The sequence below is a fragment of the Pyxicephalus adspersus genome, chromosome 6 (assembly GCF_032062135.1).
Source record: "Pyxicephalus adspersus chromosome 6, UCB_Pads_2.0, whole genome shotgun sequence".
Taxonomy (NCBI): domain Eukaryota; kingdom Metazoa; phylum Chordata; class Amphibia; order Anura; family Pyxicephalidae; genus Pyxicephalus; species Pyxicephalus adspersus.
The window spans coordinates 8640619-8666884 of record NC_092863.1 but is presented as its reverse complement, the minus strand read 5'-3'; the positions used below and the strand labels follow the sequence as shown (position 1 = coordinate 8666884).

General features: G+C 38.5%; 1 protein-coding gene across 1 annotated transcript in view; it reads right to left on the bottom strand.

Annotated features, from left to right (window-relative positions):
* The window catches only part of LAMA5 (laminin subunit alpha 5), a 97004-nt gene that overhangs the window by 4510 nt on the left and 66228 nt on the right, over positions 1 to 26266 (bottom strand). Inside the window, exons 48-79 of the mRNA XM_072414450.1 lie at positions 25697 to 25840; positions 24271 to 24422; positions 24078 to 24188; positions 23605 to 23716; positions 22449 to 22622; positions 21992 to 22188; positions 21655 to 21771; positions 21387 to 21541; positions 20599 to 20740; positions 20393 to 20495; positions 19836 to 19949; positions 19054 to 19233; positions 18276 to 18418; positions 17444 to 17629; positions 15995 to 16131; positions 15176 to 15329; positions 14604 to 14737; positions 13327 to 13489; positions 12148 to 12276; positions 11896 to 12041; positions 10559 to 10691; positions 10176 to 10319; positions 7835 to 7965; positions 7396 to 7563; positions 7113 to 7251; positions 6868 to 7019; positions 6320 to 6509; positions 5454 to 5606; positions 4908 to 5064; positions 1394 to 1524; positions 953 to 1046; positions 359 to 478 (exon numbers count right to left, since the gene is read on the bottom strand). Of these exons, the coding sequence (XP_072270551.1) occupies positions 359 to 478; positions 953 to 1046; positions 1394 to 1524; positions 4908 to 5064; positions 5454 to 5606; positions 6320 to 6509; positions 6868 to 7019; positions 7113 to 7251; positions 7396 to 7563; positions 7835 to 7965; positions 10176 to 10319; positions 10559 to 10691; positions 11896 to 12041; positions 12148 to 12276; positions 13327 to 13489; positions 14604 to 14737; positions 15176 to 15329; positions 15995 to 16131; positions 17444 to 17629; positions 18276 to 18418; positions 19054 to 19233; positions 19836 to 19949; positions 20393 to 20495; positions 20599 to 20740; positions 21387 to 21541; positions 21655 to 21771; positions 21992 to 22188; positions 22449 to 22622; positions 23605 to 23716; positions 24078 to 24188; positions 24271 to 24422; positions 25697 to 25840 (4605 nt within the window). The remainder of the gene's footprint in view (positions 1 to 358; positions 479 to 952; positions 1047 to 1393; positions 1525 to 4907; positions 5065 to 5453; positions 5607 to 6319; positions 6510 to 6867; positions 7020 to 7112; positions 7252 to 7395; positions 7564 to 7834; positions 7966 to 10175; positions 10320 to 10558; positions 10692 to 11895; positions 12042 to 12147; positions 12277 to 13326; positions 13490 to 14603; positions 14738 to 15175; positions 15330 to 15994; positions 16132 to 17443; positions 17630 to 18275; positions 18419 to 19053; positions 19234 to 19835; positions 19950 to 20392; positions 20496 to 20598; positions 20741 to 21386; positions 21542 to 21654; positions 21772 to 21991; positions 22189 to 22448; positions 22623 to 23604; positions 23717 to 24077; positions 24189 to 24270; positions 24423 to 25696; positions 25841 to 26266) is intronic.

Here is a 26266-nt window from a genome sequence, read left to right as displayed (position 1 = left end):
AAAACTGAAAAAATGGGGAGGGGGGTGTCAAAAACATAAATTCTTGTGAAAATCTCTGCGATAATTTCAACCTTTTATTGTTTGTCACCTAAATCTTTCAAAGGTTTCCACCAATTCATGTGGCAGCTATTTAAACATTTTTACTTTTATATAACAAAATTAGTGAGTCCTTGTGCAAATCAGTGCAAGAATTGGCTAAATGTCCTCTCTTTAAAAACAATCTTTGCCAACTCAAACAACAACTCACTTAAATGTTGCTGGTCTTTTGTAACCTGGCATATAATGATTCCCCCAAATGGACACTTCTGTATTAAGTAATGCAGCAACTAGAAACACACAATCCATTTTCAGTACTTACTGGGAACTCCGCCTACAAACAGTGTCCCGTGATTTCGGACATGGGAGGACGAACTGACCCCCACCAAGTGGTTTCCTTCTGTGTCCACATCCAACTGGATGACGTTACTGCCTTTTGTCACTGCAGGGAGAAGAGAGAAACTATTGTTCCCAGTACAGATTGTCTTTCTATTAAGGGAAGATTGCTAACAGATTATACCTGCCCACCCAATCAACATTCTAATGATGTAAATAAAATCTTAACAATTGCATTACATACTCCATCATTGTGTGAGGAACCATATTCTAGGCAAAGTATGACAGGTGGGAGGAGTTTAAAGGGTGCTGTACATAACTTTCTGAAAACATCCATCACTGCCTCAGTACTTTTAAGAGCCTTCAGGCATAATGCAAGCGGTTGAACCAGCATATCGAAGTTATGTAATTATTAAAATGCAGTAATGGGTAGGTGTCAGTCTGTAAAAGTGGGCAGTAGACAACACGCAATTCATGCTGTGCAGATGGTTGGCCTTGTCTGCCTAAAGTTTACAAAAATGCTCATCCACTTCATGTGAAACTCTTTGTAACCCCTCCCAACAACTTTACCTATACTGACCTGCTATGGTGTGCCACTGCCCGTCACACAGAGACTGCTGCAGGTTCACCTCTGTGCTGTGTTTGCCTCGTTCATCCGTTAGAATTAGAGAAACCTGTAACAGAGAATAAAAAATATAATTAAGTGTACGTAACATCTGTCAACCATGCGACCATTTGGCTTAAGGTCGTAATAGCTTTTAAACACGCGCCATAAATTCTGGAAGCCATTATAACGAAAAGTAGCTAGAGGCCATTTTTTTGCTGTGTCCCCACAAGAAAGATTTCCTGTCTGTGTGACAATGAGCAAGGAGAGATCTACTCTATAAAGACCCAGGCAATGATGAAACCTCATGCCAATTTAAAGCGTTACAAGGCTGAAGGCTGACGGTTAGTGTTGACCAAACAGCGTCCTATGTGATATTTTTCCACCAATAAGGGGATACAATATTGAAATAACTACCTTTTTGTCAGCTGCAGACACACTGATGGAGTTTCCATTCTCAGAGTGTATGTAAAGTATAAGGCCAGAAGGATTCATTGGCCGCACCTCTAGCTTCAGCTCCAGATCCGTCCTCAGGTCAACCAGCTCCCCTAAGACACAGGAAAAGGTGTTTAAATTAAGTCTGACCATAAACAGAATAATAAAATAAGACCTGCTGTGGTGAAAAAGACAAAAGGATCTACGTGTTAATAAGCTGCTCAGAGAGGTAACCCATTAACAGATTTTACTAGACCTGCTTAATCACCTTCTGGGGTTTCTGTTTATCTCCAGCAATATTGTATGAGCTAGTGTTAATCATCCAGAAAGTATTCACTCTATTTCTGTGGACTCATGGACATGGATACACACTCTGCCGTGTTATTACCATTGTTCATCTATGTTACCTATGTAGTATTCTTTTTTGTGTTTTGATCCCATACCTGTATTGCTGTGTTTATAATTGTTTCATGAGCAAGAAAATGTTCAATAAAAATTAAATTTAAAAAAAGACAAAAGGGTCCTAACTTGTTGAAAAATGTGTATTTTAACAATGTCTTAACAATGGACTCAATTACATGTCTTTAAAAACCCCAGCAGTAAAAGATCTGAATTCTCAGCGCCTCCAGACTGCCACAGTTATGATGATAGGATCCCCCTGCTTGGTGCAGGAATAATGCAACAAGTAGAGTAAGACTCCTTTTTTTAGCTACTTAAAGTGGAAATCCAAGCAAATCAATATTAAAAACACAGTTTAATTTAATCAAATACTCACTAATAAATGAATCTTACCTACTGCTAGTGTGAGTAGTTAAATATGTCCTAATATAGAATGCTGGCTCTCCTATTAACAGGGCAGAGAGGACAGCGCTTAAGAGTAATCAGGGCTCTACTGCATGGGCCAAACTGTCTTGGTTAAATCAAACTAAAGCAGAAGATCTGTAGGTAGCAATACTAGCAATAGCTAATCAATAAAGCACAGTGATACCAAGGTCAGTAAACCAGGTATTGGTACTTTTGGCAGTGTGAGCAGGTGCCAAGTCCTGCTGGAAAATTAAATCAGCATCTCCATAAAGCTGGTCAGCAGAAGGAAGCATGAAGTGCAAAATTTACTTTCATCTGAAAAAAGGACTTTGGATCACTGAGCAACAGTCCAGTCTGTTTTCTCTTACCCCAGGTAAGATGCTTCTGATGTTGTCTCTGGTTTAGGATTGCTTTGACAGAAGGAATAGAACAGTTGTAGCCACAGTACACTCCTTCTCAATCTCCCCAAATTCTTAAAGCTTTGCTTTATAGTACTCTCAAGGCTGTGGTTATCCCTGTTGCTTCTACACATTTTTAAGCCACATGTTTTCCTTCCACTCAACTCTCCATTAATATGCTTGGATGCAGAATTCTGTAAACAGCCAGCATCTTTAGCAATGACCGTTGTGGCTTCCCTTCCTTGTGGGGGGTGTCAATGGCTGTCGTCTGGACAACTAACAAGAGAGTGACAATTTAAAGGCTCAGGACACCTTTGCAGTTGTTTTGGGTAATTAGCTGAGTGGTATGAGACACCATGAGTCCACCATATTGAACCTTTTCACAATATTCTAATTTTCTGAAATACTGAAGTTTGGGTTTTTATTACCTTTGTAGGCCATATTCAGCAAAATTAAAAGAAATAAATGCTTAAACTATATCAGTCTGTGTGTAAAGAATCTATATATTATATAAGTTTCAATTTTGGAATTAAATTACAAGACCTGCACTGGTGAAAAAGACAAAAGGATCTACGTGTTAATAAGCTGCTCAGAGAGGTAACCCATTAACAGATTTTACTAGACCTGCTTAATCACCTTCTGGGGTTTCTGTTTATCTCCAGCAATATTGTATGAGCTAGTGTTAATCATCCAGAAAGTATTCACTCTATTTCTGTGGACTCATGGACATGGATACACACTCTGCCGTGTTATTACCATTGTTCATCTATGTTACCTATGTAGTATTCTTTTTTGTGTTTTGATCCCATACCTGTATTGCTGTGTTTATAATTGTTTCATGAGCAAGAAAATGTTCAATAAAAATTAAATTTAAAAAAAGACAAAAGGGTCCTAACTTGTTGAAAAATGTGTATTTTAACAATGTCTTAACAATGGACTCAATTACATGTCTTTAAAAACCCCAGCAGTAAAAGATCTGAATTCTCAGCGCCTCCAGACTGCCACAGTTATGATGATAGGATCCCCCTGCTTGGTGCAGGAATAATGCAACAAGTAGAGTAAGACTCCTTTTTTTAGCTACTTAAAGTGGAAATCCAAGCAAATCAATATTAAAAACACAGTTTAATTTAATCAAATACTCACTAATAAATGAATCTTACCTACTGCTAGTGTGAGTAGTTAAATATGTCCTAATATAGAATGCTGGCTCTCCTATTAACAGGGCAGAGAGGACAGCGCTTAAGAGTAATCAGGGCTCTACTGCATGGGCCAAACTGTCTTGGTTAAATCAAACTAAAGCAGAAGATCTGTAGGTAGCAATACTAGCAATAGCTAATCAATAAAGCACAGTGATACCAAGGTCAGTAAACCAGGTATTGGTACTTTTGGCAGTGTGAGCAGGTGCCAAGTCCTGCTGGAAAATTAAATCAGCATCTCCATAAAGCTGGTCAGCAGAAGGAAGCATGAAGTGCAAAATTTACTTTCATCTGAAAAAAGGACTTTGGATCACTGAGCAACAGTCCAGTCTGTTTTCTCTTAGCCCAGGTAAGATGCTTCTGATGTTGTCTCTGGTTTAGGATTGCTTTGACAGAAGGAATAGAACAGTTGTAGCCACAGTACACTCCTTCTCAATCTCCCCAAATTCTTAAAGCTTTGCTTTATAGTACTCTCAAGGCTGTGGTTATCCCTGTTGCTTCTACACATTTTTAAGCCACATGTTTTCCTTCCACTCAACTCTCCATTAATATGCTTGGATGCAGAATTCTGTAAACAGCCAGCATCTTTAGCAATGACCGTTGTGGCTTCCCTTCCTTGTGGGGGGTGTCAATGGCTGTCGTCTGGACAACTAACAAGAGAGTGACAATTTAAAGGCTCAGGACACCTTTGCAGTTGTTTTGGGTAATTAGCTGAGTGGTATGAGACACCATGAGTCCACCATATTGAACCTTTTCACAATATTCTAATTTTCTGAAATACTGAAGTTTGGGTTTTTATTACCTTTGTAGGCCATATTCAGCAAAATTAAAAGAAATAAATGCTTAAACTATATCAGTCTGTGTGTAAAGAATCTATATATTATATAAGTTTCAATTTTGGAATTAAATTACATGATAGATGATATTCTAATTTTTTTAAATGCACCTGTATATAATATATATAAATAAAAAATGTAAGCATATAAGTAATTCCTTTGTAAGGTTTACAAGTCACAAATTAAAGGGATGAACTGCCAAACCTGGCCTAAAAGGGTCTTTAAAAATCTGAAATAGACTTCTGGAAAACACTAAATATACCCAATCTGAGGAATCCTCCATCTGAGAAGAACAATCCGGGTTCTGTGAACCCCTCGAAGCAAGGAGTAACCCCAACCACTCTTCCAGGGGCACCCAAGGCTTTCCCATCCATCTTCAGATCCCTGAGACATCCCCGGAAACAATTCAATGTTCCATCCTGTAACATATAAAAACCGCAACGTCACAATAAAATGAATAAATAATATAGTATGTTGAAGCATACCACTCAGAGTGTAGCAGTACCAACCCCCTTTCCAGGATTCCAAACAGGCCTGAGTCTATAAAGCTGGCAGGGAAGGAATCTTATCTCACACTCTAGGAGCTGGTTGGAATGGCCTTCACGTCATCAGTTGGGTTACCTTTGCAGTGCCGCCACTACCTATGGCACTCTTAAAGGTCATAAACCTGCTTTAGGATTTGAAATTGTTTCACATTTCTTTGAAAACTAACAGTAAAGGGTTATACTGCACATGGCGGCTGTTTTCCATAGACAGACATTCCCTTAATTTTTTTTTTTCTAACGACCATTTTGTGACCATCACTCACCATGTTGTCTGGAAGGTTCCTCAGTGTTGGGACTCCTCCAATGTACACTGGACTTGATAAAGTCAAGGTGGACCCCAAATGTACAATGCCTGTCTGGGCTTTAAGGCCATCTATGACCAGACGAAGCTTGTTCTTTTCTTTACCAAAGAAAACCTATAAGACAAGAACAAAAATCAGATGTGACCAGGAACTGTGATTCACATTACACAGGACAGATACAGAATCATTTGTGTCATCATGGGATGCACAGGTCCTAACTGAGATACTTCTCAGGCAATGATTTCCCAGCCAGTTATTTGTTGCTCTGTTCCTATTGCAATAACATGTATATTTCCTAACAGGAACATTGATTGGATCTCCTAAATGAGGAATGCAATATTCAGCCACAGCACAGGTTTAATACTTTCTGAGAAATTGACTTTATAAATTACCAGAAGCTTATCTCATAATTTTTAAAGACCTGTTTAGTTCAGGTTTGGCAGCTCATCCCTTTAATTTTTACTTGTAAGACTTACAAAGGGAATCTTTATATGCTCCATTACTGTAAATTAAACAGATCTAACTTGCACCAAGCCATACTGCTCTTAGCAGAAAGGGTGCAGAATGGGGAATCAAACTATAGGTGGAAGTAATTTAGATTGTGCATAGAAAGGATAGGTGGACTGAATTAAAATGAATAGGAAGAATGTACAAATGGGGGTGGGATTGAATACCATAAACCCATGTGTCTGAAACTATATTGAATGCCACCTGAAACAAAATGGATATGGCTTATGGAAGGAGCTCCACTTGCTGGCTGGAAAAAGGTTGCATATTAAAGAATTAATGAAAGATTCTTATAACTGCACAAATGAGACTCCTCATACCGTGTGCCAGTGTCCATCTGTGTACTTGTCTTTACTCCTCAATCGATGAGTTCTTCCATTAATGTTCATCAGGAGCACAAACCTGGCATTTAGGACGTGGAGTGACATAGAAGAGGTTCCTTGTTCATTGGCAACATAAAAGAGAAGCCCACTGGAGGCATTTAGCCGAACGTCCATTGAAATGTGGAACCTGTGGAGAAAAATATAAAAGAATATTTTACACAAGAAGGAGTCCTTGGAGAGTAATTATCACTGAACAAATGGTTTGATTTGACTGCTCAGTAGCAGTTTCGGTCTGAAAATTGGCTGGGTTACACACTTTTTGTGAGTAATAAGTCAGCGGAAACCAAAAATCTATCTTTTTTTTTATATCTATTATCTATGTTAATCTATAATGTGCAGCATGATAGCTGTATAAATGTGCAGATTATATTCTGTACCTTCACAAAACTTAAAATTTCCACTTCAACAACACAGCTTTCTACATGATATTCTCCTAATTATTCTGTGCTTCCCCTGATTTTCCCAAATATTTGGTAAATATTCACCTTTCTTGGTGAAAGTCAGGAAGATCTGTGAATTCGAGATGGCTGGAAGAAGAACCTCCAAACTGGAATGCCCCTTTAACTGCACTGGGATGCAAGCACGATGAATTGAGCTGATTTCGGTGGTTCATTAAAGCCAGCTTCCTGTGCCGAGCCTGTTAACATAGACAGCAAGTCAGCATTTTACCTAAATTAAATTGTAGAATTATGAATATAAACTGTTGTCATGGTCTTTGGGGACCCATTACCTTCATTTTCAGTTTATCCTTTTTCAGCAAGGCTCGAATCTCTTGTGGCCGTTCCTCTGTCATCTCCTGGCAGCTCATAGTCACATTGAGGCTAACAAGATTTTGCTGCAGATCTAACACCATCTGGGGTCCAGTAATGCTAGAATCAAAACGTACGTACAAATCAGAATGTTAAATCAGGAAGAGACTTTTGATAAGTGAAATATTGGGGAAGAATGGCAGGGTATAATAAATCACAAGGGTGTAATAAACATAATTAAAAAATATTATGGTCAGGTCTTACCTTTTCACAAAAACGTTACTGATGCAACCACTGAGGTTGCCAGGTACACCGCTATCAGGAGCGCCACCGATGAGCAGGCTGCTACCCGATGCATCTTGCCGCCGCCTCCTGCTGCCGTCTGATAATTGCCGGCTTCCTTGTAGTTGGTCATCCACATAAAGCCGTACCCTGCACAGATAGCCAATAGTTAATCAAACCTAATGGCATGCTCATCCATACACCAACATATACCAACTCCTAAAACCTTGTAACAAAGGGGCAGATGTAATAATCTGATGGGTCTTCCCGGGGTCGATCCCTTAAGAGAATTTCTGAAAATACAGTCATATATTAGGGGTCCTCCTCATTGGCGACCTCTTGTAATAAACCAGCCAAATTATGTGGCAATGCTGTGTACAGCTAAAGTCTCAGATCAGAAAAGACCCCATTGAAAACTTACTCTTTTTTATTGCTATAAAGAGACAAATAGTGTCCTGCTCCATCTGAATATAGTGATCTGGAGGTGAGTTCTGTAGCGAGGAGTCTCACAGATAGATGTCCATCCTTTACAGACACCTGACAGGATCCCTCCTGCAAAAAAGAAAAAAAGGTTAAAACAATAGCCTATATCAAATTGTGTAACTTATGGATATACAACAGACAAGTGGATATTAGCTGTTTACTTTAGGAAAATATATTTAAACCCTTTTGTCTAAGGGGGGATCCTTACAGAAAGAGAGCTTAAGCAGAATTCACCACCACATCAAACATCAGTCAACATTAAGCAAAATTAATAACCCAAAAGTAAACTGGGCAATCCAATTTTGTATCTGCCACAGTCGACCAATTATGAGTTTGGGGTGTTTCTATGGGTTTCATAACTGCTGATGTTCCGTAAAGGTGAAACTTGATGGTCTTGTGTTGGTTTTCATCATAGTAACAATTGCAAATTTAAATGGAGTATATGAAAGCTGAAATCAGTCTTACAATGTTGTCAGGAGATTAGTTTGAATAACAATGCAGTGGGCAGGCTTGATGGGCATATCATACAAGACTATATATATTACATTACAACTCTTTCTGCAGGGAGAAGGGTTCTGGTATATTTTTTTTTCAGATGTTGATCTGAAGTTGCCTTCTGCTTGAATAACCTCAGTACACTGAAAGTTAGGCAGGTTGTATCATTATGTATATACCTCACTAGACTGGTGATACATCAGTCCGTTGCGTTGGTTGGTCTGGAATCCAAAACCTGCGGCAAAGTCATCCTGGAAACTTGGAACGTTCTTCAGGTTCACATTGAGGAAGCCATGTCCATGGAATTGTACTGACCTGGCAATCTGAAGTTAAAAAAAAAGACGGTGAACAAAAGATGTATGAGCTGGCAGCTAGTCATCTGATGCCACTACTTCCATTGTTATACAGCTCAGAGCATAATGAGAGGTAAAGTATTACAAGTCATAGCAACCAGAATTCAGTCCATTATAATTTACAAATAAACAATGACAGCTAATTTGTCCCTATACCAGGGATGGTATCATTGCACGTTCATGAAATAAGCAACTGTCATGTAACTTACCAGCAAATCTGTGGTGCATCCATAACTGACACCAGTTGTATTCATACGCTTCAAGTCCACGTATCTGCCTAATGCTTTGAGCCCCTTCATACAACCTCTGATAGATCCTCCGGTAGGGAAAATCTCCTTGAGGCTGGCAGAAAATAACAAGATACAATTCATTAGATACTTGCGCAGAGCATAAAGCCATTTAGGAATCTACAGTAGGATGTTGCTGTGCTAACCCTCCATGCTCAGAAATTCTCAGAACTGTCCTGATGAATTAGCCAATTTTCTTTGTTTTAAATAAGCTCTAATAACTACCCCCCGGTCTAATGCTGTGATATGGACTCTTAGCTGACCTGCTCCTCTCTGGCTATGAGCTGCTGTTTGGAAAAGACATGTTGTCACAAGCGATACTACCAGACGAGTAGTCTGCTGCTAGTGGCACTGACCATCTAATGGTGTGTTGCCACAATGTCAAGATTACACTGTCAAGATAGATGACACATAGATGACACATAGATGACAAGTGAGCATGGGGAGCTAAAAACACTCTAACGAAAACACTTTTAAGGTCATGAAATTGAAGCACTGCACCATGTAGTGTGGCAATCAATTGACATAAGTTGGCCAGTGTGATATAAATGATTCAGACTTTACCACAGGGCCTCTTTATTATGACTCTAAAGAGTTATTTCAGACAAACATTGATGCCTAAAGCTACATACACACTTCCAATTATTATCGTTGGAAAACCAACGACGAACGATCCTGCACGATATCTACGAACGATCGTACAGCACCGATCCTGCACATACAGATAACGACACGATCATTCGTAGATATTGTACACACAATAGATACGATCGTTTGAGCGATAGAGGAACTATGTGCACGACAGGAAAGTGAACGAACGTTTCATAACTGCTGATGTTCCGTAAAGGTGAAACTTGATGGTCTTGTGTTGGTTTTCATCATAGTAACAATTGCAAATTTAAATGGAGTATATGAAAGCTGAAATCAGTCTTACAATGTTGTCAGGAGATTAGTTTGAATAACAATGGAGTGGGCAGGCTTGATGGGCATATCATACAAGACTATATATATTACATTACAACTCTTTCTGCAGGGAGAAGGGTTCTGGTATATTTTTTTTTTCAGATGTTGATCTGAAGTTGCCTTCTGCTTGAATAACCTCAGTACACTGAAAGTTAGGCAGGTTGTATCATTATGTATATACCTCACTAGACTGGTGATACATCAGTCCGTTGCGTTGGTTGGTCTGGAATCCAAAACCTGCGGCAAAGTCATCCTGGAAACTTGGAACGTTCTTCAGGTTCACATTGAGGAAGCCATGTCCATGGAATTGTACTGACCTGGCAATCTGAAGTTAAAAAAAAAGACGGTGAACAAAAGATGTATGAGCTGGCAGCTAGTCATCTGATGCCACTACTTCCATTGTTATACAGCTCAGAGCATAATGAGAGGTAAAGTATTACAAGTCATAGCAACCAGAATTCAGTCCATTATAATTTACAAATAAACAATGACAGCTAATTTGTCCCTATACCAGGGATGGTATCATTGCACGTTCATGAAATAAGCAACTGTCATGTAACTTACCAGCAAATCTGTGGTGCATCCATAACTGACACCAGTTGTATTCATACGCTTCAAGTCCACGTATCTGCCTAATGCTTTGAGCCCCTTCATACAACCTCTGATAGATCCTCCGGTAGGGAAAATCTCCTTGAGGCTGGCAGAAAATAACAAGATACAATTCATTAGATACTTGCGCAGAGCATAAAGCCATTTAGGAATCTACAGTAGGATGTTGCTGTGCTAACCCTCCATGCTCAGAAATTCTCAGAACTGTCCTGATGAATTAGCCAATTTTCTTTGTTTTAAATAAGCTCTAATAACTACCCCCCGGTCTAATGCTGTGATATGGACTCTTAGCTGACCTGCTCCTCTCTGGCTATGAGCTGCTGTTTGGAAAAGACATGTTGTCACAAGCTATACTACCAGACGAGTAGTCTGCTGCTAGTGGCACTGACCATCTAATGGTGTGTTGCCACAATGTCAAGATTACATTGTCAAGATAGATGACACATAGATGACACATAGATGACAAGTGAGCATGGGGAGCTAAAAACACTCTAACGAAAACACTTTTAAGGTCATGAAATTGAAGCACTGCACCATGTAGTGTGGCAATCAATTGACATAAGTTGGCCAGTGTGATATAAATGATTCAGACTTTACCACAGGGCCTCTTTATTATGACTCTAAAGAGTTATTTCAGACAAACATTGATGCCTAAGGCAATAAATCTGATCTCTGGGAGTTGTATGGGAGAACTTAAGTAATATCTGGCTGATATGAGAAGCACAGATGTCTGACAAGGTCTTTCATAGCACAATTTAAGAAATAAACTATGTCTGGGTGTGTCTGAGCGGTATTGTGGATTTAGAGTGGAGAAATCATCACAAGAATCTTTATGGTGCTTCTAAGAAACGCCAAGCCAACAAAACTGAGAGGTTGCACATCTCATAACAAAACAATACTTGTGACATTGAAACCCCCCAGACACTTGCACATCTTATCTGGACAAGTATTTATTAAAAGATCCAGTACCTGGGGCTACAATGTCATTTTGCATTTATAACAATCTTTTATTCCTATAAACTACATAAACAGTCTTGCACATCAAAAGGATACTATTTCCATCCCAACCCTTTCTGAAATAAAAAGGTCAGGACAGAATATAATAATAATAAGCAAACCAACAAAAACCTAACCCTTTTCACATATTATCCAGAGCTAAAGTAATGATTGTTTGGAGCTGGGTTTTATGTCACTATTACAGTAAAAATGACTAAAACACTTTAGGCCTGTTTGCTACCTTTCTAGGTTCTTCCAACGGGCAGAAAAACTTTTAGGCTGGGGTTCACACTTACCTCTCTGGAATCTTCTCTTGTGGAAGACCTCCAAGGTAAAAGTATTGGGAGGTTTCCAAATTTCCTCCATCATATTCTACTGTGTAAACAGTTGTTCTCTCCAAACGTACAAAGATTTTTTTCTTAAAGGCCAAGATAACTTGAATCTGTGTAAGAGAAGCCCCACCATGGTATTAGCAGATACATCAACAGATTTACAATCAATAAACATCTCTGCAATTTTTTTCAGATCATTTTAGATGAACTTTTTACCGCTTTAGTGCTGGAACTGCTGACAAACAACTGGGTGGATTCCATTGGCTTTGCCTTCTCTGTGCCACTTCCAACGTTGTAAAAAAGAGTCAGTTTCCCTTCCTGAGCTGCGAGGCATAAAAATTGGTCCTAAAGAAATCAAAAACAGCATAAAAATTGGTCCAAAGAAAGTCAAAAGAGAATATCTACAGCCTGTATTCCAGAGCCAGTATGGCTGGCCATACACAGGATTTTGCTTTAAAGAATGTATTACATTCATTCCTTATTTAAAAATTGGGTGTAAAAAAGCAATTATTATATATAGCAGAATTTAAAACAACTTCATTTTTAAAAAGTTGTTTAAAATGGGAAAAAATAAAGTTTGAGTTGACTGATGTATATCTAGCTTTATTCCTTTCAACCATCAAATACATTCATATTCAAAGGGACCTGATTGTGAACATACCACTGCCCAACCCTAAAATAGGCCTATCAAAATTTTTATTGCAAATAACTAGTGACATGAATAATGCATTTTAGTCTTTCAAATGCTCAGTGGAGAAAAATTACTTAACTCACATGGCATTGTCCCATTTTCTTTTTTACTAAACCAAACTCAAAAAGCAACCAACATGGAAGTGCAATGCAATATATTTTGCATTGTTTTATAATGCTGATAAACAAGTTGCTTAGTTTCTCTTCTGCTCCTGTTGTTTGACAATGGATAATGTCCCTAGTTGTAAGCCATTGAGCTTCTCTCTGGAGCAACACATTGGCAGCTTTTGTCTCGGTCATTTTGTAGTCCACATTTAAACCTCAATCTCAGCTAACAGACTAAGGAATGCTTAGGACATGTGTAAACTTTGTGCCCTAATGTCCCATCCTTCATGTGAGCAATATTCCCACACTCACTTCCTGTTTAACAAGTGGAAGGAAAGTAATTGACAGAAAGTGAAGAGACATCTCCTCAACAAGGGCATATCCTTTAAAAAAAACACCTTGATCAGGAGTTTATTGTGAAAAGATTTCCCCTCATTCGCTGTCCACAAGAGCAAAATAGAAAAATATGGGCAAAGACCGAAATTAAAACATCAAAATGAAAAGCTCTGCTATGTACCCGGAATGCAATAACTCTCAAAAAGTTTGTGCCCTTACCAGTACATTCAGTCTCTATTCATTCCAAAAAAAAAATTTACTTACATCGGCATCAAGAAAGAAGATAATGCCATTGTAAGAAACCAGGCGGACATCCAGCTCAAATCTCTTTGACACTCCTGAAAGGTTCTCCAGCCTGACTTGAGCATAGCCAGTTCCATCAAAGTAGGAGCCATCAGTGACCCAGGGGTCTCCAGTGGATTTAGACCTAGTAAAACAAAACAGGGACAGTGATACTGTAAAATTCCTTTTAGAGGAACATTGGCAATCCTAATAACTAACAAAAGAATTGATGTGACAGGATGTAGCAGTGCTGGCTAGTCACATATCCCAAATATAATTTAACATAAAATTAGCACAATTACTGCCATGCGACTTTATATTAGCCTCCTATCATCATCTGCAAAGCAGCACTTAGAGAGGAAGAGGCAACACTAACATCCCATCAGGCTTTGCTACATGCACATGTGGTGACACAAGGGGAGAGCAGTGTGAGCAAGGTTGTGAGATGAGACCACTGTGTAAATAGCTGTTTGGGTGACAAGAAAATACTTTTGGCACATTACCATTTACCGTGCCTCCTCTGATGTACTTCTAAATATATATTAGATTAGGAGGTTTACAATCAATAACTTATACACTAATAGTAAGAGCACATTTGTTCAAAAAATAATTGACATTTCAATTCTGTTTTAAAAGTATAAGATCTGGAGCTTTTAATGAGGTCTGCATGCCTCATATTAGGGTCACAACTTAGTTTACCTAGCAAAAAGCTTGTAGTCATAAAAGGCCCCTTTTTAAAAATGCATAATCCTTCCAGAGGCATTAAAAAAACATTGATCCGGGTTTTAGAACTTGATTAAATTTGTTATATCCAATGGATTCATAAAGTAAGGCCTAGTCTCAACTGGCTTATAATACCCACTTTAAAAGTGTGTCTTTGAAGCCCCTGAACGCACTCACATAGCTTTTCATTGAAAGCAAATAAGCAGTCTCCATACAGTTGCTTCAATTTTAATATGCATTCATGCTTCACCCTGTGTCAAAGTTGTGTCAAGTTGTGTGTTCCCTGTGTTATTCTATGTTGTTCTGAAATTGAAGCAAAATAACCCTGCCATGTTTTCCTTGCTTTATACCCTTTAATATCAAAACAGTTCGTAATTAGAACAAGAGCTCTTTTGGAAAATATCAGACCTTTGGATTGAGGGTTCACATTGTAGCCCGAGGTGATAAATAATTTTAAATGTGAACAATGGTTTCTGTATTTAGTTGTGTTTGTAGGTAGAGCTGGAGGTATAGAACAGATATGTGCAGATACATACCTGGCACATGGTTTATCCTTCGTTGTGTCCAGCTGGAAGGTTCTCTCAAAGTCATACAGGCTGATTGGCTTCTCATTGAGAGTATCCATTTCAATACAGCCTTTGAAGTTTGGATAATCCAGCGAGGCAGGAGGCTGCAATTAGATTACAACATTGTTGTATTGACATTGGCAAAGCCCAGAAGCAAAATCTGCCAAGAGTTAATCACACTTTATTTTGTTGTTCAGGCATCAAGTATTGTATTACAATGGAGGCAAAAATCACTTCATATATATACACTAACTGAAGTCCAAACCTGCATAAATAACACAACAAAGTTAAGAATTTACTTTATCTTTGCATGGAGTACTTGCTGGAGCTAATGATTCAGGGTTATTGTATGTATTTGCTCTCATTTACAATGCAAGCAGAGAAAAAGAAGAAATAAGAGAGGAAAAGATGTCACAAGAAACATCAAAATGAGAAAATGTCTAACAGCTGAAATGTAAAAGGAGAATTAATTCTGGGAATGAGAATAAGACAGTTGCAAGGGAATAGTGGACCAGTAGATCTGTACCAGTTAGTACATGTACCTTAAAGCTTGCTGGGTAGCCGCCTACGTAGAATACCACTTTTTTGGGGTCCAGGTTCAGCAGCCCCTGTTCTCCATTTGCTTTGCTGTCTCCTTTGATCTCATGCAGGCTGTCCTTAGTGACGAAGATAGACATCTGGCCGTACTGCAGGATCCTGCCAGGGAGGGATCAGATAGAGACAGTGGCTCGGGCTGCTTTCCATAACAAAGTCAGGACAAGACAAAAGCGAAATACCCAACAGAATATCAACTTTCACACATCACAGAAAACTATTTTGATTTAGTCGATCTAGCTAAACTGCTCTGTCAAACTTTAGGTGTTCATTACCCAACTACCCTGAACGGTTTTATGAAGGACTTCTTGCCTTGAATTGAAGTGAAAATACAGCTGCAACTTCAGATAGAGTGCACTTTGGATAGAGTGGGAAAGGGTAAAAACTGACAAAAGTTCAGAGATTTCAGCTCAAGTTTTAAACAGTTCTACTTTATGCATTCCACAGATTGCTGGAAGAAAAACACAAATTGCCATTCAGTCATTTCATGAGAAGTATTCATTTTTCAGCTGTTAATATTTGCAGGGTGGGGGTTATTGCAGTGGTAATTTGCACATTTTGTGCACATTCCTGAAAATACCAGTGTGATATATACTAAGGTAATGACAGCTGATGAGTTATCAGTGCACTCACTATCTACTCAAAGGGGCTGCCTTATAAGAGGGGTCTACACCTTCTTTCCAGTAAACCTGTAAAGACAACATAGAACACAGAGCAATAAACATGATTCCCATAGCCACCATTACAGCAGGAAATAAACTGCTCACCTTTCTATGACAACGGTGACAAACTGCTCTTTGATGTCCTCATTAGCTGACAGGACCGTCGGCTCCTGGTCGCCCAGGCGGTAGATACACTGCAGTCTGTTGCCCTTCAGGATAAGTCCAAAATAATCTCCCTGACCCTGTAAAACAAGAATATCATATAATACCCATTTTAAAAAATCCTCATTTCATGGCTTTTATTCTGTTTTATATCTATAATTTTCATATACTGTTGCATCAAAAAGAGGGAAGGTTCACTGACACACATAGCCTATTAAACGTTCCATTCTTGGGTTTCTGACTGGAAACGTTGCCATCTTGTCTAATCCATCAACTGATGCTTATTACTTATTTGCTGTAAAGTCCAGTCTAGATAATACGTTGCAGAATTTATTTTAACTAGTTAATAGTTTTTTATGACAGTGAATAATAAGCAAAATAGCAACTCTTTAGTGCCTGACACCCTTAGACATTGTGCCTTTGGCTATGCCTTATGATACATATTGCCAATAACAAAGCAGAGATGGTAATAAGCAAAGAAAAATTTTACAGCATTATGGGAGTTAAATCACACACCGGGCAAACAGCTTTTACCTATACCATTTTTATTTCAGTACATTCGGTTTTGAGATTTACACAATTCTTTTACACAGCAGAGCCCTGTCTAGCAGAGCAGAAGACCAGAATTTTTCTGCTGCAGTTCAGTACCACTTATAAGTCTTTTCCCTGACTTGGCAGAGAAAAGAATGAGCAGCAGCCAGATAAACTTGTTTCCCTATCCACTCAGCTCTCTCCTTCTTTTAACATTCTCCTTGCACTGCAGCACAACATATTGACTCATTATGCTGCTTCTTCTTCACTGGGCCTGATTAATTAAAGCCCTCCAAGGTTTGAGAGGATACACTTCCATCAGTAAAGCTGGGTGATCTAGCAAACCTGGAATGGATTTTTTCAAAGTCGTTTGCTATCTGGTAGTAAATATTTTGATTCCTAAACCAGATCCATTTCAGGTTTGCTGGAAACACTGATGAAAGAGTATCCTCTCCAGCCTTGGAGAGCTTTAATAAATGAGGCCCACTGAGTTTAGGCTATGCCGTACAGGGACAGCAAGACGCCTATAAGAAAATCATATTCAAATACTAACACAGCTTGAATTATGAAATATAAACAATTTTACTGATGCATTAATTTCTGTTTTTATATGCTTGGAGTCAGACAAGCTTAGCAATAAGGGACTGTAGAGCGGTAGAGACTATGGAAAGAAACTAATCTTCACATTCAACTAGAAATGGCAGCTAGGGGCATGAAGGCACCATAAACCAATTATGTGTTCACAGTAGGGGCAGCAGGTTTTCTAAAGTGATAATGTGTTTATGTTACATGGCGGCAATAGATAAAAAAAACATAATTTCATAAAACTTTCTATTAAAGGACTGACAGCGTCATACTTACATCTTCATGCCCGAGGAACATAACAAAACGCGACTGTTCACCTTCGGCTTGACGCTTCTTCTTGCTCTGCGGTGTTGGGTTCTGTATGTGTAACTTCAGAGAAGTGTAGGCAGACAACTCATGCAGGTTGCTGGGAGTACGAAGCTGGACTCCAGAGCTGCCATTAAACTTCACGGGAACTTTAACCTACAGAAGATGCACATCACGGGGACAGAAAAGAAATAGTTGGAGTTAGTTATCAGGATTTTGAAGTGTTGCTGTAGATGTCGAGAGAAAGAATATCAAAGGAGTTAGTCATCGCCCTATATGTTCTTTTAATAGGAAGTTGGAGGATATTCTAAAACAGAAATTGGAGGCTTTGTGTAACATACCAATATTGCTGACCCCTGTGCTGATATATTTACATTTTCAGTATGTTAAACACACAAAATATCCTGCATGTAAGCACATAATCCAATCTGTGTTGTGGTAGGTGGTTTAAGTTTTAAGTCTACAGCCCCAAACAGACATGCAGAGTTTAGAAACAAGTTAAGAGATTATTTCAAGCAATAGTAGAACAAATGATGCCCAGGGGGAAAAAGGTATGTTGAGCAGTAGGCATTCCCCCTGCATCCCTCCCATTAGAAACAACAGCGGAAGCCCCTGACCTTTACTGTATCTAGCTAAATCGGAGTGCTTATTAATGTCAGTTGATAACTGTCCGAAGGCTATATGCCTCACACAATCAAAATTTAGTGCCTGTACAAGGTTTAAGACTTCAGATATCCAGAACACTAGCAGTTGTTTGGAATGATAGGTCAGTAATTGCATCCTACATGTTTATTCCACTTACCTTGCTTGCAGCATCTCTTGCCTGAGAGATCAGCTGGCGGATTCGCTGAATACTGTCTGAAATGCTGCCATTTTGTCTTTGGCGACTCTCTAGCTTGTTGAGTTTATCCAGAAGTAGTGGGATAGTGTTCTCCAGGCTCGACACTAAGCATTGGGACAGGAACCTGTGTTAGTCTCTTTCTAAATATATAGCTGAATAACATTTTAACACATCTGATCAACAGGCGAAATTATTCTCAGAACAAACAAGCTTTAATTGTCATTTTAAAATAGTGTTCATAGCATGAAAATCTTTCCTTATGCTCTTGTCACTAACAGGACTTTTGGTTAATAACAGAAACCACCGGAAGTCTGTAATATTTGTAATGTCTGCTTTTCAAATTAATTAAATTATTAAATTGATGTTAGGATGTAAGGTTGTCCTATCCTGTCCCTAAACTCATATACTATGACTATGACTGTGAGTAATACAACAAGGTGCTGTCAGAATGACATGAAAGATGAAAGAAAACAAATGGCTCTGTTTTTGGACAGTTTTTGCTTACAATGGCTTGAAATTCTGCACTAACAACAATAAATACAAATAAACAACAGTATACATAACCAAAATGTAGTACTTATGAATTAAGATTACGACTCTTATAAATGCCCATGCCTGATTGTTTTATAAACTTACAGAACAATTCATTTCATTGGGTTAAGGTAGGTCTAACCCAAGCATCAAGGGTGAAGATATATTTTAGGCTTAAATTGCAATACTTAAAAATTTTGTGACTTACCTGAGGTTTTTGCATCCTCAACTGCCTTGTTCACATCTTCATTGCGCATATTCCCATATTTGTTCTTCCACTGCTCCAGGTTCTTTTTAAGGACGGTCAGCGCAGCCTCCGCTTTAGTAGCAGTATTGTTTGCCTCTGCAGCTTTCCCCTTAGCGCTGTTTATGTTATCTGACACGTTATCTGTAACAAACCAAAGAAAAAAAGAGCAAATCACACTAATGTGGCAATACGGAAGAGTCTGCCTGCCACTGTGTACAGGTACAACAGCCAAAGAGCCAATGGTTTTGTCACTTTCATCTACTGAAGTATTTTCTGTCTGAAAGAGGAAATTTGAGGAGAAATAGCATCTGTTTTATTTCTTTCTAACCTACCACATAAACATGAAAAGAAAAATGCTGATAGGATTTTATAAGCAATCAGTTCTATTACACACGGGCTTCCATTCTATTTCTTGTGCAGCACTGATTTTTAAGTTAAGTATAGTTTCAGTGATCAGTTAATCTTCAGGAACAAATTAGTTTTAGTAATGTTAAAAATAGAATAAATGTATGCCTGGACAAAATGTTAATAAAAATATTCAGTTCAACTCCTAAATATATCTCCCTATGTTTCGTCTCTGTAAAAAAAAAGACCCTGGATACATAAAACATTCTAGAAGGGGGAGCAAGCAGCAACAAATACTTGTTTTTGCACAGAATTATGAACATGGCCTGGTTGCATTTAGGAGCTGTCCTGATTTTGGTTGTAAGGCTTTGGTTGCGATAGAAACCATTCATTTTTACCTTGTGTCATGCTGATTTTCTCCATGACAGATCTTAGATCAGATTCTAATTTTGCCTTCTTTGTTTTGCTTCCCTCCAACTTCTTTATAACTTCCTGCAGCTTCTTCTGGACATCTAATGAGAAAAAAAAAAGGGTCAACACAAAATACAGAACCTGAGCCTGCTCACCGAATAGTTGTTGTCCCTGACAAAAATATTAGTGATTTTTTTTCCTACAAAACCTGATTATTGCATGATGCAGCCAAGTCTTCCTGAATCCTTTGGGGCTTAATGAATAAGGTAAGAAAATAATAAATAACAATTTCTATAATTAGTAAAAATATACTGGTTAACTTTACGTAGGTACAGTTTACGGTTTTTTACAGAAAACCGATTAGAAAAGTACCAAGGCAGCCATTACTAGAATGCATTTAGAATAAAACGTGGATTAAAAGAGGCCGCATTTACCAGAACAGAGGTTATATTTTTAAACCTTTGCAGTACTATTTTTTTTTCAAAACCATTGCTCAAATCAGCTATAATCTGATATAGGGTACATAACTTTTGTGTGAAGTTACCTCCATTTAATTCGTTCTTTGCTGTTTGGGCGGTTTCTTCCAGTTTTGTACTGTTCTCCTTAAGTTCTTTTCCTCTCTTTGCAAGTTGCTGGGACACCACATCCTGCACACAAACACGTAAAGTTATTCTTTGGGCATCAAGCAAAGTGTAAAGTTCAGTCGCCTACAGCAACTAATCGTAAATCATCTTTCATCTGATTATTTACCTTAAGTGCCTCCCCTGCTGCACGGTTGGCATCCTTTGCAGCTTTTTCCGCTTGCTTCATGGCATTGATAATGCTGGAGTAAGCATTGGAGGCATTTATAGCCTTCTGGATGAACATGTCTTGGTTGGAGTCTTTAATAGCACTAAAAAAAACACACCCTTATGAAGTAATTTGTCTGATGTGTGTTTCACTTCTTTTACCGATAGCTATGGAGAGCATTGTAAATTTGGTTATACAGTCTTCTCAAAAACTGCCAGTTTGAGCCTTAAGGTCCACTAAACTCAATGTAAAAATTGTCTGTGGTACTAATACATAAAAAAGGGAGAATAAAAAGAAAAACACACAAACACATTAATATATTTGGCATTGCTAATGTTCAGTGATAGAAGATACAAGTATTTATAATATAGGACCCTGTCACACACTAAAGTCAAAATGGAAGCATAGACCCTTCTCTCCCTGCACACCATAGCTGTCTCTTCTTTTGAGAGTGTCTAACTACTGCCTGTGTTGGTATAGCATCTTCACCTGTCTTCTGTACATAATGTAGCAGCTGGGGATTCTTTTAGAGTATCATTTGATTGACAACTCTGGTCTTTTTGATGCCTACACAGGTACATAACACACCTACAATATAATAAATGCACATATAATCCTTATGGGAAAAATATTGCTCAAATGAATAATCTGGCAACAGAGCATTTTATGGTCACATACCAGACAGCATATGCCAAATAATTTGTATTGGCAACCAATCCCTTAAACACAAGCTACAAAATGTCTCCTACTTGTTAAGGTTCTTGGCCACCTGTCCCAACATTTTGGCATGCTCCTCAGCCTTCTCCACAATGGCTAGCTTGCTGCTTGCTGGGGAGAATGTTTTTGCTTTCTCCATGATTGAGCTCCGGGCTCCATCAACCTCAGCAGCCAACTTCTCATATTCCTAAGGAATAAAAGGATAGGTAGCCTGGTAAATGACAGTAGGCAAGATGTGACTGTTTCCAAGTCCTGCATATCCATATAAGTCTCCATTGCTAAAATGAGACTGAAGCTTACCTCCTTTAGGTTCTCCATCATCTGCAGGATGTCTGAGACCTGAACAAGAGCATCTTCTGCCATTTTCACGGCTGCCACCAACTCCTTGTGCTGAGTCTTTAGGTCTTTTAGCTTCAGCTGTAATATTAGGTCCCTAGTTAGATTCATCAGTATCCCCAACATTCCAAAAGCCAATAGAAGCTTTGAGTTCACGCAAAGAAACCAAAAACAACATTTCTGAGCTGCAAAGGGCTCCTTTCTTAAACTGAAATGGAACCCAACATATGATCCATTTACAAATGTAAAGGTTGTTATTGTAGTATATCTGATCTACAGAAGAATTTTGTCCTAGTTATACCTTGTTCTCCTCCAGGCTGTTGTGGTTAAGGTTGTTGAGGCTTTCTGTCTCTATAGTCTTATTCACTGCCTCATTCATGGCATCCCGAAGATCCATCACCTGAGAGTTGTAGATGTCAAGCCGTGTCTTGATGTCATTTAGAATGTCTTGGTTGGCTTTAACACTGTTCAGTAGCTCTGCTTTCACCCGCTCTAGCACTAAAGCACAAGGATTGAAAATTTAGAATCAATGGGACTCCTATGCAAGCAGAAATTTACCCTTGGGATTTTCTATTTGTCTGGTTTAGGAGATGACTTTAAATTGCTACAAATAGTTGTCTCCAAAGTAAAGGACCTAACCGAAGTTTTACACCCTTTGGCCCTTATAGCTTTAAGACTTCCATCATCTAAAGAGTGACTGAGGGCTTGTAAACCTAGTGGATACTCTATCCAGGACGTTAGAAGCCCATTTTACTTACATTTTTGAGTTTCCTCAAGTTCCTTTCCAGCCAAGCCCTTAGCATGCTTGAAATCCTTGTCTCTCATTTCCTTTAGCATGCGCTCCACATCAGTCACAATCTGTCTAAACTCCTCTGTGGATGTCACATTGGTGGTGTTCGAAGAACCAATCTTGTTTAGCTGATGAATCAGACCTGTTAGGCAGTCAAGGTGTAGCAATGAGGATATGTTTGACAGTAGTTGAGGACCATGTAGGCTAAGAGCTTCAACACAACTTTTGAACTAGTGTGACCTAAGCACATATGGCCAAAACTATTTAGATATTCCTCAAAAAGATTGAGTTCAGGTGATTTCAGTAGGGTGTTGATACTACAGTATACAGCCCAAAGACATTTTAGGCAATTATGAACTTTGACCTTGTGCCAAGGGAGGACCTTTTCTGTTATAAGATTATGTGCCTATTCTCTAATCCAGCTCAGTAATGCTTTGATTATTCTAGTGTGAAGGAACTCCAATGGCCTGAAAACCATACATAAACTATAGAACAAACTGGAATGCTAATTGTAAGCCACATTTTCTTGCCTAAAATCAGTACCTGACCATGAATATTTATGTGGCTAAATCATTGCTTTACCACAAGGAAGGAGGCTTTTATAGCTATAACGGTGCAAAGAGCTTGGCGACTCCTTATATATGTTCACTGGTTTAGAATAGACTGGTAAGAAACTCTTATAAGTGTACTGATCAGGTGTCCACTTCATGTATTAGGTCAGGTTTAGCGTGCAGAACTGAAAGTTTTTTTGTAAAAACATACAAGCTTGCATCAGGTGAATTGTATGTCTGCGTCTTTGAATAAGGGAGAACTACAGGCAATGGCTGTCTTAGTGGACAGAGTAAAGATTGACTAAGGATTTTATTCTCATAAGCAAGCTTGGAGCATTAGCAGGGAACCATGAAAACATTTTGTACAGCCTAAAGTGAACCTTTGCTTTGTCCATGCAGGATCACTTTAACAGCCAAACCACCAGCTGCTTAAACTCATATTAAACTATTAAACTATTTATTTACACCTTGCTACTCCATTCAGCCAATCGAAGGAAAGATGAATGGCCAAAAATAGGTTCATTTTAACAGTTAAAAAATGTGCATTGTAAAATAGTGAAAAGGGTGTTTTACCAAGTGTGTCGTTGTAAAGAGATTGGACCCGCTTTGTTAAGTCCTTGGCCTTGTGATTGGTGTCTCTGGTAGCCTGTTGTACATTTGCAGTTTTCTGTTTGGTTGAATTTACCTTAAAAAAATACATTGAATTACTTATTTTTAATTGTTGAGAAAAAAAGATATATTTTACCTTATGTGTAAGTTAGTACATGTTAATTGTACTGTACTAATATCATTTAAGTAACAAAGAGTCACATATTGTTATGTGTTTGTTACTAATTTTGGCTCAGAGAAGATGACCTGACTCCAGATGACCTGACTCCAGATGACCTGACTCCAGACCTTAAATACCCTAATTTCTTAGGTTCAAAATGCCCACAACCAAATGTATTATTAGTTCTTTATAGATCCTTTAAGAGCCAAATTGCCTCCTTTACTTTTGTAACAATGAGGATTGATAGGCAACCTCCTGCGGAAAAAGCAATTCTCACCTTTTCTTCCAGAGTGTCAAGATCTTGGGTGAGACTAAAACTGTCATCTTCCAGATCGTCAGATTTATCCTTAATACCATTGATAGAGCTCTGATATTGAAGCCAGAGATCCTACAGACAATATATGTGTTATGCATCATGTCTGAAATACACTCAGCTATGCAATCAAAGTCATCATATAGAGATTACTTACTGTGAGGTTGGCAATGGAAGCATTGAGACCACTCAGACGGGTCCAGGCAATAGAACTCAGACTCAGGTTGGTCAGCTGGTCCCGAACACTGGGGTAAAAATCTGCCATCCTTTGTAAATCCTCCAGAAGGGTCACCACACAGCTGTCACATGCTGCATAAGGTCATTAGACACTATTTAAACACTGTACAATAATTAATGTAATACAGGTAATGATTGCAGGGCGGGAGGTGGGATTTGAAATTAAATATTTAGGTTTATTCCTACCTATTCTTACCTTTGTACAAGAAATGGTGGGTGCGAGGATTTGTAGTTCCCACCAAGACAAGGAGTATCAGATAACAATAAAAACATTGTGATGACTTCTAACTCTCACTAAAGTGTGTTTTAGTTTTGTCAGTGTTCTCCTTGGAGAGATTTCCCATCACTTCTAATCCTTAGCCAAAACACTGATTTACCTCTTCCTACTATATCTAAAACAATGCTAACATTAATGCAAATATTGGAATACATCAATGGGTGGGCAGCAGTCTAGAGGAGTGGGCATTTCTAGACAGGCTGCATGTGCAAACAGACAGCCCTGGGTAACACTCACATCTGATAATGGAAACTATAATTAAAAGAACTGATTCGGAGCATGAAATAGGTAGGCCAGAGACAGCCCAGCCAGGAGGACAAGGGTTAGACAATGATGTAAGTTTTCTGGCAAGGACTCCACTTTTAATATTGAAGGTTGCAAATGCGAGTTAAATCAAGTGGCACTTAGCCACTTTAAGCTCACCAGTTATTGTTTGCCAAATAAAAGAAGAGAACACCACAGGCTACAATGGGTATCAGTAGTTTTTGCACCCTAATAACCACTTTTACATTTTAGATGAAGTATTAGTAAGTGGCCACTAGAGAAATGTACAGCTACATTTATGCCAATCAGGGGCAGAAATAAAAGTCTATGGGTCCTATCAACACTTTTACAAGTGGCGATAAGCCTGGAAAAAGTAGTAATCATTACTCGTTCAACTGTATAAATGTGGGGGTTATGATTATGACATTCAAGCATTCAAATATGTCATCTAGAATTAGCTTAATGACATTATGGACTATGTAACAAACAAAAGGTTGCACCAATAACTTGGCAGGGCTCTATTTAGATAACGCTTGTAGATTATCCTTAGTGCCTGTGTATGTGTACCTTAGTGCCTGTCTATAAATGACTGAGGCACAGGAATTAGATCTAGAAAGTACCCCTAGTAAGGGCAATAATGCAAATGTCTATGTATGCTGTAAATCACTGTACTTTTTAAATATAGGAAATGAACATATTGGGCAATAGATCTCTTTGGAGACTTTGACTGTATTGTCCAGCTAAAGGTACATTATTCCTGTCCTAAAAAAAAACCCAAATACATAGGAATCTAATAAATACTTACGCTCGCATTTTAGGACCTCTGGCCCATGGCTGACTGGAATCTCATACTGGCGGCTACACTTGTCACACTGCTTTCCTGTTAGCCCATCTCTGCACTGACACTCACCAGTCCGAGGGTCACATGAGCCCCCTTTACAGTGACACTCTGTAGAATAAAATGAAATTAATGTAAAAAAATGTAATAACACATATATAATAAATATCTGTTTTCAGGTCTCTAGCCATATTCAGACACAGCATCGAAACATAAAAAAGAAATTGCTCTCTTTAGTAATGTGCCTTAATTTAATCACATAAATGTGGTAATCTCTGATTACCTCAAGTATATGGGTACCCTGTATTGTAACATATTATAAATTTCTTCCACTAGAAGCACCATGAAGAGCCAACAGCAATACAAGCCAAATACTTGGGGAAGCATATAAAGGCAGGATTAGTTTAATCATGAAATGCAGTTGCAATGTCTGCAGAAGGCAGCACACTAAAGAAGAATGTCAGGCAAAAATATTAAAGCACTCATTAGTTTGTTTATGTATAATTTCAAATTAAGAAAAAGATGATTGTGCAATTC